Source organism: Hippoglossus hippoglossus, chromosome 13, assembly GCF_009819705.1.
Source record: "Hippoglossus hippoglossus isolate fHipHip1 chromosome 13, fHipHip1.pri, whole genome shotgun sequence".
Classification (NCBI taxonomy): Eukaryota; Metazoa; Chordata; class Actinopteri; order Pleuronectiformes; family Pleuronectidae; genus Hippoglossus; species Hippoglossus hippoglossus.
This window is the reverse complement of record NC_047163.1, coordinates 11,558,937-11,574,798: the sequence shown is the minus strand read 5'-3', so window position 1 is coordinate 11,574,798 and position 15,862 is coordinate 11,558,937. Positions and strand designations below refer to the sequence as shown.

Genomic DNA, 15,862 nt, shown 5'->3' with positions numbered 1-15,862 from the left:
CAGTGTGGATGTTGCCTTTGTGTAGTTAAGGTTCAGTCGTAAAGTTGTTGCCACCACTCAAACTTTCATGCTTTATTCTCAGGGTTTTAGTGGCACATTTTGACACTGATGCAAAAGTTTTTTTTTATATTTTCAAACAGATGTTGTAATAAAGTCCTGAAACAAAGCATGGAATATAGTTGCTGTGCTATACAGAGTACAATTTAAGTGTAAAGTTATACTCATGCTGATTATAAAACTGTGAGTAAGTCCCTGAAATGTTCAGGATTCGTGCTTGAGCTAGGACTGATTGAACGAGCACCACTGTACATCATGGTGGCGCTCATGAGAATGATTTGATGCTTTGTGGGTGACTTCCTTTCTGTGTCTCTGTCTTTACACTGACCACACACCCACCCAGACACACACACACACACACACACACACACACACACACACACACACACACACACACACACACTGTCCCACATCATGAGACAAGGGGACCAAATCACAGTCAAGGGGGAAATAAGTCTTTCACATACAACTTCATTGATTTCTACTCCTTTCACCCCCTTATCCCCACAGCGTCCTCTGATGGATCATATATGCATCTTGTGTTTGAATTGAAACTGACACCAGAGCAGAGTAAAACTATAATTTCTCAACAAGTCACAACATTGCTGATAACTGAACAGGCAAAACCCCAACGAAATGAAATTAAGGAGTCCGTTTTTTTCATGGATGATTCAGTGAGACTGAGCCAGTTATGACGATGCGTCATTCACCTTTGACACAATTCAATCCAGTGCGTTGTGCTCTGTATCTGCCATATCTTTGATCAGCAGCAGGCCAATCAAATGGCAGGAAATCAGGACATCCCAGCGCGTGATGTGGATCTGAGAGCTGACGTTGTTAAGAGTGGCGTGGAGCTGCAGAGCTGACTGACAGTTTAACAGCGTCTCCCTTTTACCATCACAACGTCCATCAGCTGTTTTGGAAGGCACATAACATTTCAGAGTGCTCTCCACCAAACAGATGTCTATGTCCTGTTGTTTTGAGTGACAGGCACTTGAACACCTTTCTGTCCCGTTGCTATGGACACAAGCAATAGACAAAGAGCGTATTAGTCACATACAATATGAAGTTGTAGCAAGTATAAGAGTGAAATGGACATAAAACTATGACTGTGAAGAAGCTTACCCAATAAGTATTTCTCTTTAGCCTCTGCTCTCTCTTTGGCATCAAAGTACCAGACTGTGATGGCATAGCTGTAACACAAAAGGAGGGAATGAAACAAGATTAAGGGTTAGCATCTCTTGTGGATTCATGATATAATTCTGGACTGGAAGTTTTATGTCTTGTTGTGTAAGATAATGTAAGGGTTTCAGTTTAGTTTCCCTTGCAGTTTTTAGACTAATTGCTTTGATCATTAAAGGAGACATATTGTGGTATTTCAGATTTCCCCTTTCCGCTCGTATATTATAGGTTATTTATATGTAAAAGTTAAAAAACACTGTTCCAGAAAATCCTAAAAGCCTCGTCAGTAGCTTGGCTAATACTTCCTAATGATTGTGATGTCATGTGACATCACAATATCCCACATTTGCCTAATGCGAGCCTAGTGGCTAGACTTGCAAGCAAGAACGGAGACCGACATTTCTTACACATGCTGAAAGCGCTTGACCAATCACAACAAAGTGGGCCAGCAGGCCAATCAGAGCAGACTGGACTTTATCAGCAGGGCGGAGTCTTAAAGAGACAGGAGCTTAAATCAAGTGTTTCAGACAGAGGCTGAAAAGAGGAGGTACAGCAATGAACAGTAAGAGGACATTAGAGACTGTAAACCTTTTCAAGTAATAACACAAATTTAAATTATGATCCTGAATATGAGCATAATATGTCTCCTTTAAAATTGAGCCCCGCAGATATTTCTGTAGAGAAATGGTTCTGCTGTTGAGCCGAATAAGGACCAGGCAAATTTCTGTTGACTTGTCTGTGTGAGAAAATGTGTCCATCTTTGTTATTCTGCTAAACTAATGTTAAAATAATCTGTAAACTTAAATTCTCAGGAAATAACATATATCCCAAACATACTGATCATTATATCCCCTCTATATATTCCAGGGGGGAAAGAAAATAAATAAAATGATAGTAATTACATTTGACATGCAAATATACGGCTGTTGGATTTTTATAAATGTAGAGATAATGGACAAAATACCTAAAAAATTTAAATTTTAAAGCAACATGTCAGACAACAGATAAAAAAAAACGTTTTGTCGTTGAGCGAACAGCAAACTGTCTGGGACAGTAAATATCTCAGGCATCAGACAGTTAATTCCTGCAGTTTCTCGTCTCTCTTGTGGGGCTGTGTTGTTTATTCCTGTCTCTCATGTCTGCGCCTCTTCAGCACGAGTCGTGCAATCGAACCTTCCTCCCCTCTCCCTCCCAACATCCCCCTCAGGAAACACATACTTCCTGCCTGCGGCCCCACCTCGCCCCCCAGCAGTCAGGACGGGAGGGGAGAGGAGATGCAGGAGCGAAAGGACATGTTTCCTCAATGGACTGCTTAGGTTTGTAATGTAACTGATGGTACGTTCACAAGTACTTGTACCAGTCTGTTTATGTGAAGAGCAGGTTTATCTCAGAGAAATTATATACAAGGGGAGGTCCTTGTTTCTCTACAATACAACTGTCAAAATCAATTCTAATTCTACCTCCTTTTAACTGGATGAATTTACAAGAATGCAAGAGTATGTGTTTGCGAGTAATTGCTGTGTGCTTGTCTATCTGGTTGTGTTGCACTGTGCTGCTGTATAGACAGGTTACTAACCGAGTGGCGTAGGCCGGCTTGACTTCATGCGGGTTCCTGCGGTCGGACCAGAAGATGAGCAGTCGGTCAAACAGAGGTTCGATGTTGGCGACCACATTTTTACCTTCAGGGTAGATCTGCAACAACCCTCCTTGTTTCTACAAAGGCAAATACACACAAAACACACAACAGGGTAAGCATAAGGAATTGTTGTAATTCCCAGAGGATGAAAATGTGTATTTTATTAACTTTTTCTTGTGCCAATGAGCATTTTAAGTTTTTATCAATTTGCTAATGTATAATTTAACCAAATGGCTGCAAGACTTTAAGATTCTCTGAGCTATTAGTTGCACTGAAAAGAGTCTAAAGTGTAATAATATCAGATGCACATTTAAACCTATGATGTCATCAGGTGTTTTAAGACTGCAATGGTCGACATTTATAAAAATATTAAGAAATACTATAAGTAATTATCATATGTATGGATATAAATGTAAATTGAACGGATATTGATAATAAACTTACCTTCACATCCCAGTTCTTGTTAAGATAGTAGATACATGTGATGCAGCGACCGTCACCGTTAGGATTGTCAACATGGCGGACATACCCTGCCCCGTTACCCGGGTAACAGGCAACCATGGCCTTAAAAAAAGAAGAAATGGGAACATTAATTGTGCATTTGAGAACAATTCTGACCATTAAAATACATTTCATGCAGCACCACAAAAACAGTTTTGACAACACAAATTAAGTTATTTATCATCTTTACCGGACGACTTTAGTAAAAAGTGAATTGTGTCATGGTCTATTTGACAAGATGAGAAAGCAAAGTGCGGGCAATGAGCAGTAAAGAGAATCAGAAATTAGAACGATATGGCCAAATATTACGCTAAGATTAAAAAATGTCTTGTCAGTCAATATTGACAATTACCCCTATGATGTCACATTATCATTCCTTGCTGATCGAAGGTTGTGGTTTTAGACTCTAAATCTTTATGAGCAGATAATGACAAACGCTTCTAAAACCTTTTACAAATCTGAGGGAGATCAATGATGTGTTATATCTCCTCAGTGTTTACAGAATGCATAAGCAATATATCGATGAAAATATAGATTGCAAAAATGATTGATATTGTTTTATTGCCCGGCCCTAATTAGATTCTCAGTCAGCACAAGGAAGATAAAAGAATTAATCTCTGTAACTGTCTGGTTTACATTTCTTCTTTCATCAAACCATCTCTTGCCATTTTGCTTTCCCACTGCTCCATAGCAGACTCTTTCCCCAGGTGGACTTCTTGTCTATTCAGCATCACATTCCATAATGTGATTTGTGAAACACACACACACACGAGAGGAAGCAGCAGAGAAATACGTCAGCGTTCAACTCCGGCTACGAAACGATCTGCAGATATCATCCTATATCCATGTTTAAACAATGGGCCTCGCGCTGGTATTTCCCCTGCTTGACAACTGCGTGTTGGGGGCTGAGATGTGGGAGTGTGTGTGAGTCTGAACCACAGGAACATGCTCGTGTTTCACGCTTTTAAACCGCCTCCACCGGCCGGAGCAAGACAGGTGTACAGCTGATTCCCTCACAGACTGACATGAGCCTGAGAGAGGTTGGAGGATACTGTCCCTGTCTTGACTTACTGTATGTTGTTCTGCTTGGGAGGCAAAAGTTACAGCATCAGACGTGAGAGCATCACTTCAGCTCAGCTCTGGGACACTAACTCATCACTAACAGGTTCTGCTCTGCTGCGCTATCGATTTAACTCGTCTCAAACCATCATTTAAGCTCTGGTACGACACTGTGAGAGTCTTATCCCCCCGAGGAAAGCAAAGAGCGCTCCTCACAGAGATTTCTGAGACAAACGCTCCTGTCCCTGTGTTGTTTGTGGAATAAAAGTGACCGGTCAGCTTTGTTTGGCTGTATTCAGCGGTCGCGCTGCACCTCCTCCCCCTCCTCCTCTCCTCCCTCCTCATTCACAGCCAGGCGAGTTTGGTCAGATCGCGTGTGACTCATTACTGACCAACGCTCACAGTCAGAGCTCATTAACCTCTGGACCTTTTTCTGCTCTGGGCTTCAGCTGCAAACCAGACGTGCTGCGTCAAAATTTCAACACACACAAGGAAAAATGAAGAGAAATATGTGCATCTGCATAATGATCATTAGAAACGTTGATATAATCTATATGATGTGATTTTTAGTGGTTAGAGGTCACAGGAAATCAGCTGATCATATTAGGGAACCAGTTGGTGATGCAGTTATTAGAAAATATTGAAAAAATTCTGTCATTAATTTGTATGTATATGTTCCCTACATGACTATAGAAGCATATATAATCATAACACAGCAACAATTTTCTGTGGAATTCTTTAAGCAATGCTTCTAGAAGTTGTATCTTGTGAAAGCACACAGGGACACACACATAATAACCATGTGCATGTGGACAATTCCATAGTTGTAACCTGACAAGAAAAGCAGCAGCGCTCGACACAAGGCAAAGAAGGAGACAGTGAGCAAAGAAAGATGAATGTAAATAAGGTAGGTTTCAGAATCTTTCAAAAAGGGGGCACCTTCTGTTCACCTTGTAGAATGAGTGCCACTTATTGAAATAAGGAGGCTTAAACCCTCCAGCAGCTGCAGGATCAGTTCCAACCCGGCCCTTTGCTGCCTGTCATCACTCTCTGTCAAATGTTCACGCTTACAATGTCCGATCAATAAAAGCTAAAATGCCCAAAGAATATCTTAAAAAGAAAAGAAATTCTCTCAGGAATCGGCTTTGCAAATGTCTTACGAGGTTGGCAATGCACATTTATTACTCCTCACAGATGCATACAATGCATTTTGATGGGTAACACTGACAGTGAACATGAGTTGGTTTCCATTCACCTCTTTTTGAATTCAAAATGACAAAGAGCAATAATGCAAAATATCTCTCAGTACACATATTTCTCCGTCAATTCACATGTGTCTCAACCTGTACAAAACTGATCCACCGTCATGTCGGGCGACAACCGTTGGTACAGACAGGAACTTGTTGTGACAAGTTACATCTTATAGAAATGTATGTTCATGCTCAGTTTTTAAGAATCACAGTAAAAGGCTGTTTTTACTTTAGGTTTAGAAACCCAAGGAAAAGAAGAAAACCAAAGGAATAATATGCGTCGATGTATTTTTAACTATATTATGGGGATATTCAATTATTTTAAATAGGGCTGGGGAATAAATGGAAAATGGTCAGTAATTATACAGCATTTTTCTAGTCTTGGTGACAAATCAAACCGCTGACGACCGCTCTAACCCCTATGCCAATAAAATTATGAAAATATTTTGTATCAAAAGCAAAAGATCTATTTCATCATAATGTAATGATTATATGTTCTACCTCGGAAAATGTTTTGATGTTCAGTGTTTGTGATTCTCTGCTCATGAAGGAAAGTTTAAAACCACAACTTTCACTAAGGATAAAAAACTTCAAGAAATGATAATGTGACATTTATCATGATATTATTAATATCGACTGATATGGAAATATTTTGATATAGTTTTGGGCAATATCACCCAGCATTAATTTTCAGTAGCACTATGGGTTAACATGCCAGTATTAATGTATCAGAGTTAATAGAGTGGTGGACACTGTATTTGACTCTGAGACACTGCGAATGAACAACGAGATGAATCTTTTATTAAGTTGAAATACAATGTTCGATGTGTACATGGTAGAGAAAAAAAAGAGATTGATTTTCTCCTCACATTTAAAGATGAGATTATTTTTTTTTTATTTCTTTGTTCATGTGTTCATTTTCAAGGAGGAGTTTTCCCAGCAAGTAGATTTTTTTTTAACTGTAACAGGCAAATGCAATTTAAGACAGTTGATATGTACTGTGCCACACAGCTCAACCCTAGCCTGCAGCATAAACACACACACACACAAAATGTCTCTGTCAAAGCTTACACAAGACAGACAAATAATTTAGGACAATTATGAGATTTGTTCTAAACCAGAAATATAATTTCATAAACACCCACACAGTTTCACTCTCCTTCACACACAGAAACAGAGCGTGACACAGCACGTCTCGATCCTATCTGCCCTGTCTGTCGTTTCTGCTCTTCTCCCGCCTTCATCTCTGCTGAGATCTATGCCCACAGTACGTTCAAGTCTAATTGGCACCGACCTCCTGTCTGCCAGGCACCGGCATTACCGGCCTAATGGCAGCGCCGGGGCAGATACCCGCGCTGTCAAGGTGATGGCCCTGGAGCGCAGAACAATCTGTTCCGGACAAGAACAAAAAACAAATGCCAATGCTGCACACATATTCTGATAATAGGGATGATGATGAAGAGAAGAGAGTGGGTTGATAAGGCTGAACAAATACAGGCACTAGAAGGAGTGAGGAAGAGCATAGGCGTGTGAGCGGGAAGGAGCAGGGGTTCAAACAGAGATGAGGATGTCGCTGGTGAACTGTGATGATGGCAGACAGATAGAAAAACTGTGGAAACTTGAAACCTATAAGGAAACGGGTTAATAGCTCTTAAAAAGTCATATTTGCTAAATGAATCATACAAACGACTGATACAGAGATTTAAGATGAAGCAGACATAAGGTCTTTTAAGATATAGACTGTTTAAAGGTATAATGCTGGTTCTTTTTTTCTTTTTATCGTGCTTGCTGAAATCCTCTCCGTGTCCTGATAGCCGGGGGGATGGCTTGTGTTGGTTGCATTCATTCTAACTGTCGCCTGCTCTTGCTAGCTTGTCCAGGGTTACCAATCCTAGCTTGAGGACACTTATAGTCAGTTATAGCTTTAACTAGAAGGGAAATTTCCCCCACAGAGGCCCAGCAGTCCCCTTAAATTCAATCAACCTGCACAAAATGTCACACACTCATAGATATCAGTTCCTTAAATAAAATTTCCCATCAAGATCCATGAAACATTTCGAAATCCACGCCCTATGTCGCAATGTTCAAGAAAAAAAATATTCTGGATCCACCCACTGATCTGGATCCGACCATGGATATGACAAACACCAAATCTTTCCACCAAGTTTTGTGTTAATCCATCCAGTACCTTTTCTGTAATCCTTATAAACAAAAGCACTGTGATCAAAATGCATCACGAGGAACAGAGGTATTTATGAGTCAGTAAAATGTGCAGCTTAAGGGCTTCAATAAGAAAAGACTTTAAGAGTTCAAAGCCTTCAGAAGTCATCAATATGACCCGAAAAAAAGAACGAGACAAAACTGTATTTTCCTCAAGCGAAAAACTAAAAGGCTCATAATGAAATACCACAGCCCTGAGAGATTGTGGTTTATTGTAAACTTGCAAAGTCAGTGAGGGTCAGACCTTCCTTCAGGACGCTTCAGCACAACAGGCATTTACCATCTCTGGGGTTGAAACCAGCTGAGTCACTAAATGTGTCATCTCACTTCCTTTCCACAGCTGATTAGTCATAAGTGACCTGGACGACAGGGAGTGACCAAACTTAAGATCAGCGATCATTAAGCAAGGGTGATAAAGGTCTTGATGATTGAAACTGAATTATGAAGAAAACGCATCGTCACTCCCAGTGTGTATCTGTGCCGTCCGTTCCTGGTTCGTCATTGGCCAAACATTCAGCTAGAGTCTGCTTCTTTGTGTGTGTGTGTGTGTGTGTGTGTGTGTGTGTGTGTGTGTGTATGAGCTTGTGTCTGACATTCTGAAGTCAAAACCAATACCCCCATTTAAATATTTGCCGGTAATTTCACTGACATACAATATAATATATGGCAGTTATTTCTTATGCGCACATTAAAAAAGTTGGGAAATGTTCTCAGCTCTTAAGAAATCACAATGACTCTCATTATGCATGAGTCATCCCTGGACGTTAGGGCGTTGGTTGTGTGTGTGTGTGTGTATGTATGTATGTGTATGTGTGTGTGCAATATTCTATATACATACTTGCATTTTCTGTAACATGTTTCCAAAACGAGATTAATGAAATCCTTTATTTAGATTAACAGAAAATCTATATATCTTGTATAGATGTACATTAAAGCTTTATATGGGCGTCAATGTCACATAACAGTGGAAATAAAAATAACACCAAAAGGAAGACGAGGAGACAAAGACCATGCAGTATACCAATCCTAACCAACCCCAGCAGCTTGGAGAGAATTCAACAAATAAGACACAAATCATGTCATTATATCGTCTTGGAAGCAAATATTAACCAGTGATGATTATATGACAGTCTGCATTGTTAAACACTGGGTCTGTTTTACCCTCAACTAAATTAGTACCACAAGGCTACATTTATCTGTCCATCTATCCTGCACATCCAGACGAGCTAGCTCATAGCTCTCCTGCTGTGTGTGTGTGTGTGTGTGTGTGTGTGTGTGTGTGTGTGTGTGTGTGTGTGTTACTATGTGACCTCTGACTCCTGCCTGCATGGTGGCACTGCCGAGCTCTATGTGGGCCATCTGAGGACACGCCGCTGCAGCAGACATACTCGCTATGACGAAGCTCCTGCTGCAGCGGCCCTCCTCGCTCTTGCTCAACACCGTCCTCCCACTCCTCGCTCCCTATCCCCCACCCTCACCTCCTCCTCCTCCTTCATGCATCTTATTCCCATCTATGCACAAATACAAGACTTTCCCAAACACCACCTTGCACCATGTTAACGCTGTAATCATTTCTAGGCTGCAGAACCTTGCTGCTGCTGCAGCTGACAAGCAGGAGTTAGACTCTGGTGGTGAAGCATTATTTTAGGCATTGCCTGCCCCTCTCTTTCTCTCTCCATCTCTTTTATTCACAATGCGCAGCTGTGTTACCAAGGTAACGGCGGGAAAATATTTTGTCCAAGTAGCAAACAAGGGGATTGATAAGACAAAGAAGAAAGGGAGTGAAGTAAAGGATAGGGGGGAAAGGAAAAGGAGATTAGATTAAGTGGTATGAAGGGAAATGATGCAACGAAAAAATAAGGTTCAGGGGATAATTTTCATTAGACAATGAGTAGGACGGAAAAGACGCAGTGACCTTCCATCAAACTGCGCACACTCCATCGCCGTATCTATCACTACGCCCGTCTCCTGCACTCCTCCACACGAGCCCCCAGCCAGAACATTTTGTACCGTGTAACAGTGAACTTTTTTTAATGTACCAAGGGCTAATCAACTGATCTGGTAAGTAGATAATTGCCGTGTGGTCATTTAACATTTTTACCAGGTAATCACACAGTTACTCACCGCCCTGCCAAATAATGAGTGAATGAATAACCTCTTCGGCAACTAAACACAACATTGTATCCTGGAGACTAAAACTTTCGATAAAACCAGAACAAATTCATCTTATTATAAAACTGTCCATCACTATTTCTATGCACTTGTCGTGACCCTTTTTAGACCTCATATAAGCACCTCTCCAAGTGAAACAACAATAATAATATTAATATACATCATAAATCTGCTAAGGCCCCGTCCCCCTCTGAAACCACATTTAAATTCACTACATCTACAGTTTTATTTGATCCTGCACCAAATTATTTATATATATATATATATATATATATATATATATATATATATATATATATATATATATATATATATATATATATATATAAATAATACTAGATTTTTGTATGCCTTATAGCTATTAATTATTCTGGGAGAAATCAAGGAAAATGTTGAAAAATATCTCGCAATGTTAAAGAAAGTGAAAAAAAATGACTGGATCCGTCCCCTAATTCAACGGGTTCTTCTTTCGGTCATGCTCCCCCCCTCCACTTAATTCCATGGAGCTCTGTTGAGTAGTTTTTGCGTAACCCTCTTAACTATAAAACAAACATATGACAGAAACTGGCATCAACACAGTTTATGTTTAGTTCATTATGATAAACATCATAGCAGCAATAAACCTTCTTTGTCCTCAGGAAAACTTCAGTGGGCAAATGTTTCTACAAACAGTCTTTCTAACTGAAAAGTTAGACATACTTTCCCGGATTGCTTTCATTTGGGCAGAGCTCCGGCTGCAGCACGACTTTGACCTGACAGCAGCACAGTCAGCCCACGTTCATGGCAAAGGCTGCTGATGTGCAGCAGAAACCACCGGCCTCAGTTAGAACGCTGCCTAAAGCTTATGTAAATGACTAGACGTGCGGCGAGGGCAAGGTGCTACGTGTGACGTTACACAGACGGGGTGAACAAGGCCATCGGGACATTACATTAGGAGGAGAGCGGGGTAATAACTGTGGATGGTTTTATCAATCATTGAACACACAACCTACACATGATCGGAAATAGTTTCAGACAAATTCAAACATCTGTTAATGAAGGTGTCCTCATTAAATATGAAGAAGGGCCACTCTGCTACAAAAATAATGGACATATATTTACTCTGCAGCCTCATGAACAGATCCACAGGACCGCTGAGGTAAACCTTGGCTCACCAAAAAAACATTCAGCCCATATCTACCACTTTTTAAAATCTTTCTTTTGGAAATTAGTCCAAGCCACACCAATCTGCATCGTCTGGATCTGTGCTACTTTAAATCTCGACTGAGCAAGGGGGTCTGTGGACACACTGAGGATATGTTGGGTAACTGTCTAGCCGGGCATGTAATGGTTAACTTGCGGCTGATAGGGAGACAGGCCATGAAACTAGTGTAGATCCCGAAATAAAAAATTGTACTAATACAGAGCCACTCACACACAAAAAGACACAGAGCGACAGGTAGAAGGATTTTTAAATTCTTAATCCAAGTGTTTTTCGACAATTGTCCTCCTAACTGGTTCTTCATGTTACAGGGGAAAGTGGGAGGTGGTACAAAAAGATTCAGGATGGAGATTAAACCAGACTGTGTTACTAGGAGGGGTAGGGTGGGTGTGTCTATGTCCTGGACACAAAGTCCACAACTGTGTCCAGGACAGAGGATACAAAATGCCTGCCAGGTCGTCTGCGGACTTCAACAAAAACTGATTAAAATGGTTATTCCCTTTAGAGTTTAGAGTAGAGTCTTGTGCAACTGGTGTGCAGAGTATGAAACAACCTCTGTGTAAACAACTTTCATTAAAAAAACACCAGAGAAGAAAGCTGTGGTCCAAGTAATAAATGGCCGGGGCAGGCACTTATGAATGCGGGGCAGTACTGCATAATTTAGCCGCAAACTTGTAAATAGACCTAGCAATGCTTACGAAATGTATAGAAAACAGTATATAATTGTTGTTTCTGGTACATCCTCATTACACAAGCACGAATATAAGCTGTGACATCATCGTTTCCCAAAAGTTGAAAATCTGCACTTTAGAGGGCAAATCTCTGTTTTTGAGACTTAAAACGGACGTGAGGGTCAAACACAGAGGAAAAAGTTTGTTTTTGCAAAATATCCCCATTAATGCGGACAGGGTCGGAGGAATGTACTGCAGTCACTGTGAAATAAAAGAGAAAAACATGTGGCTTACATGGCATGGGTTAAGAGATAAAGGAAACAAACAAACAAGAACACACAAGTGCCGTGTGTGTAAAGGTCAAAGTAGTGGTAGAGAAATTCTTCAAAGGCTGAGTTCTATTGATGACAGAGGAGATACGGACCCAATGTTTTGCTTTTTTTTCCTCCTGGGTACAAGTGGTATGAAGGCACAGAGGCAGATCTACACCCGGACACAGAGCCTGGTGAGAGGGAAGGATCTTCCCACAGCCTCCCTCATGTGCCAGCAACATCAGGCTCATCCCGACATCCTACCTGACGCTCTGTTCACTCTCCCACTGTAGTACGAGTGTATGTGTGTGTGTGTTTGAGTGCGTTTGTGTATTTGCCTGGTTTTTGGCATTAGAAAGGCAAAGCGGGAGCAGACCAGATAATGACACAACCGGCCACATGCTGGAAATTCAATGATGTCGTCATCCTGACACCGCCACCTGTTTTCTGTGGCATGTCGCTTGAAAACAAACCCCTGCCTCACCCCCTCTCCCCCATGTCCCCGCCCTGGGCCTCCTCTCACCTTGGTGCGTCCATTGATGACACAGTCGCCCAGCTGTCCATTGGCTGCGCTGTACATGACGGCCTCATCAATGTGAGCCATCAGCGCCGTGATGCTCTTGCAGCCGGGCTCCTGTCCCTCCACCCAGGCGATCTGGTCGCCCCGGATGTTCCCTGAGGGGATGCTCCTCTGGCTCACCAGCTGCCCGCCCTGAAATTTCCCGCTGTGGTTTAGGACATCCACTTCCTCCAGGACCCTGTCGCCCAGCTGAAGGCCCAGAAAGTTGTCCTTCACGCAGATGCCGTAGTATTTCATGCAGGGGACGATGTACTGCTGGGCGATGCGCTCAGCCGACCAGCCGGCCCCTGTGGGAGGTGGGGTGGTCGGGATGCAATTGGCCTCCACGGATGAGGTCTGGCTGGATGCAGATGGCGAGCCCAAGGAGGCCACCTTGAGTCCATTGTGCTGTTTAGTGTGAAGGGAAGGAGGGGTGAAGGGAGACTGGGGGGGGACACAGTGCACACAACTGATAGTCATTTGGTTGCAATGGGAACTCTTGCTGCAGTTGAAGGTGGCTGTGAGTGGGGCGACTGCTCGTGCCACCCTGGGGTCCTCTGGAGATTTGTGGGCCACGCTTCCCTCGGCCAACCATCTCCTCTTTATGTCCAAGTCTCTGGGGGCAAATGCAGGACTCACAGAGCCCCCTGACCCTGGTGACCCCACCACCAGCCCATTAAGAGTCTCCATGTCCCGGTTCTCTCCACCCCTCCGTTTCTGTGGGGGCACCTGTCTGACTTTCAGGTCACCCTTCATCCTCCTCATCGCTAAAGGGCACTTCTCATGACCAGTCCGGTCCCCGTTCTCCCCCAGAAAGGCCCTGCTGGTGAAGGGGTAAACGAGGTCACCGGTTACACCCGCAACCCCCTTCATCTGCGGCGGGTAACCGCTGGGCGTGCGCGCCGTGACGCCTGCGTGGCTGCCCTCCACGGTGGCGGAGGGAGACACCAACCCGGCGTTGTAGAGCGGCACGCCGGTCTTGCACTGCTTCGTCGGCGCGGTGATCCCAGGTGAGTCGGTCTGAGAGGCCAGACCCGCGAGGAGCTCCGCGGCGGTGGGGCTCCCGGCCGCCGGCGCGCAGAAGCCTTTCAGCCCCATGTCCGCCCGGTACGCGCGGTGGATCTCTACCGGTGCTCGGCCGCTCGTCCTCCCCTGGTGCTGCTGCTGCTGCTGCTGCTGCTGCGGCGCTGAGGCTGCGACGGATCCGCGGGAGGAGCTCGGGTTTAAAAGGTCCCTGTGTCCCAAGCTCTCCATTTCATCTCGTCATGTGCTCGGTGCGCACGTAGCTCACGTCCTCGCCTCATTTTCTGGCTGAGCAGCGGAGCCACACAGCGGAGACGAGAAGTTTCATGTCCGAGTCCAAACCCACTTGTTCCTCACTTCGTCTCATCCAAACCTCTGGAGCAGCTGGATGTTTATTTGTGTCCAGCTTCTTAACATCTGGATGCTGTGGTGAAATCGGTTGAGAGTAAGATGAATCACTTTAGGCCCAATTATAACACAGTCAATAAATCTACCGTGTTTTATGGTGTAAAACGCCTGTTATGTATTTATATACAAATACTGAAAACAGGTTACAAGTATGGAGGATAGAAATACTCATACGATATTAAATAAAAGTATTTAATTCAGTCATTTTCAAATTGCAATATTGATTTCATATTCAAAGCTGTTTTTTAATAATTAAGAAAATGCTAGAAAAACTTACTTTTACTGTATATTTAAACCCACTAATATGAATACTACAATCATAAAGATCCCTACTTTAAACATACAATTACAATTGCACATTGAAATACTTCTACTGCATATTGATCACCAACTTAGCAGCTCAGCTCCCTCCATAACAAGTGAGAAGGAAATCACACAAAATGATTAATTCTGTTCAAATGCACATTGCAGGATTCGCAGGAAATTGATTTACGTCCAAAACAAATAATAACCCACGTGAAATTCCTCTCTCCGGTTCTTACCTACGTGCGCCTGCAGCGATGCAAATCCTCCGTGAGCGTACGTGACAGGCTGAGAGTACGCATGTTATTTCCGGGATTGCCCATGCGTGCGTGCGTGTGTGTGTGCGTGGTGGTGCGTCCCATCCAGTTTTCTTGTCGGTTATATATAATGTGGAGGCGGAGGAGGAGGAGGAGGAGGGGGACGGTGCACGGAGACGTTACACCCGACACCGGGACGCAGGGAGGGAGAGCGACCCACCGGAGCCACGCGAGGTCCCCGAGACCACCACACTGCTCTCCCCGGTGTGCCGCTGAGAGAGGGACGCCGGTTAGAGTCTGTGCTCCTCTCCCCACCTCCTCCTCTCTCTCTTTCTCTTCGCTCCTCCTCCTCCTGTCTCTCTCTCTCCCCACTCCCTCCTGTCATTTACACGCAAACAAGCCACGTGATCACTTCTACTACACACGCACACACAGTCTCATGATGGCCCAGCATCAGATTTATTATTGAGTTTCGGTTTTTCAACATACGATGAATTTGCTTTTGGTGTTTTGGTGCATAACAAACATATTAAAGGTTCAGTGTGTAGGATTTAGTGTTGAAGTGTCATGTTGCAGCTGAATACCCCCCCTCTAACCATGAAAGAACCTGTGGTAGCCTTCAGTTGTAAAAACTCAAAAGGTGTTTAGTTTGTCCAGTTTGGGCTACTGTAAAAAAACATGGCGGCCTCCGTTGAGAGGACCCGCTACTGATTTGAATATAAAGTATTTAAATATAAGGTATTTAAATATAAAGGGCCCATTCTAGGGTAAAGAAAACCACAATTTGTACAATTTAGATGAAACACACAAATCATCACTCATATTATTTCATATTCAATTTCTGCCAATAGATCCCTTTCACCTAAATCTTACACACTGAACCTTTAAGTCGAAAGAAACCGGGGGAAGATAAAGCAAATTGCGACGCAAGTACTAGAAAAATAAAGACAGGAATCGAAAGTGAACAGCTACACAATAAAATGTAAAAATACGTCAAATATGTGCGATATATTACAGATTGTGCAGAAGATGAGCAAGGTATGGGAGTAGTT

General features: G+C 42.9%; 1 protein-coding gene across 1 annotated transcript; it reads right to left on the bottom strand.

The window, feature by feature from the left end:
- Window positions 1-571: 571 nt before the first annotated feature.
- On the bottom strand, window positions 572-15,164 carry egln2 (egl-9 family hypoxia-inducible factor 2). Its single transcript, XM_034604022.1, has 6 exons — window positions 14,793-15,164; window positions 12,784-14,266; window positions 3,320-3,439; window positions 2,816-2,952; window positions 1,183-1,250; window positions 572-1,074 (listed from the first exon to the last, which is right to left on the bottom strand). The coding sequence occupies exons 2-6, from the start codon at window positions 14,071-14,073 to the stop codon at window positions 1,022-1,024; spliced, it is 1,668 nt and encodes a 555-aa protein (XP_034459913.1). The 5' UTR covers window positions 14,074-14,266; window positions 14,793-15,164; the 3' UTR covers window positions 572-1,021.
- Between the last annotated feature and the right edge of the window lie 698 nt (window positions 15,165-15,862).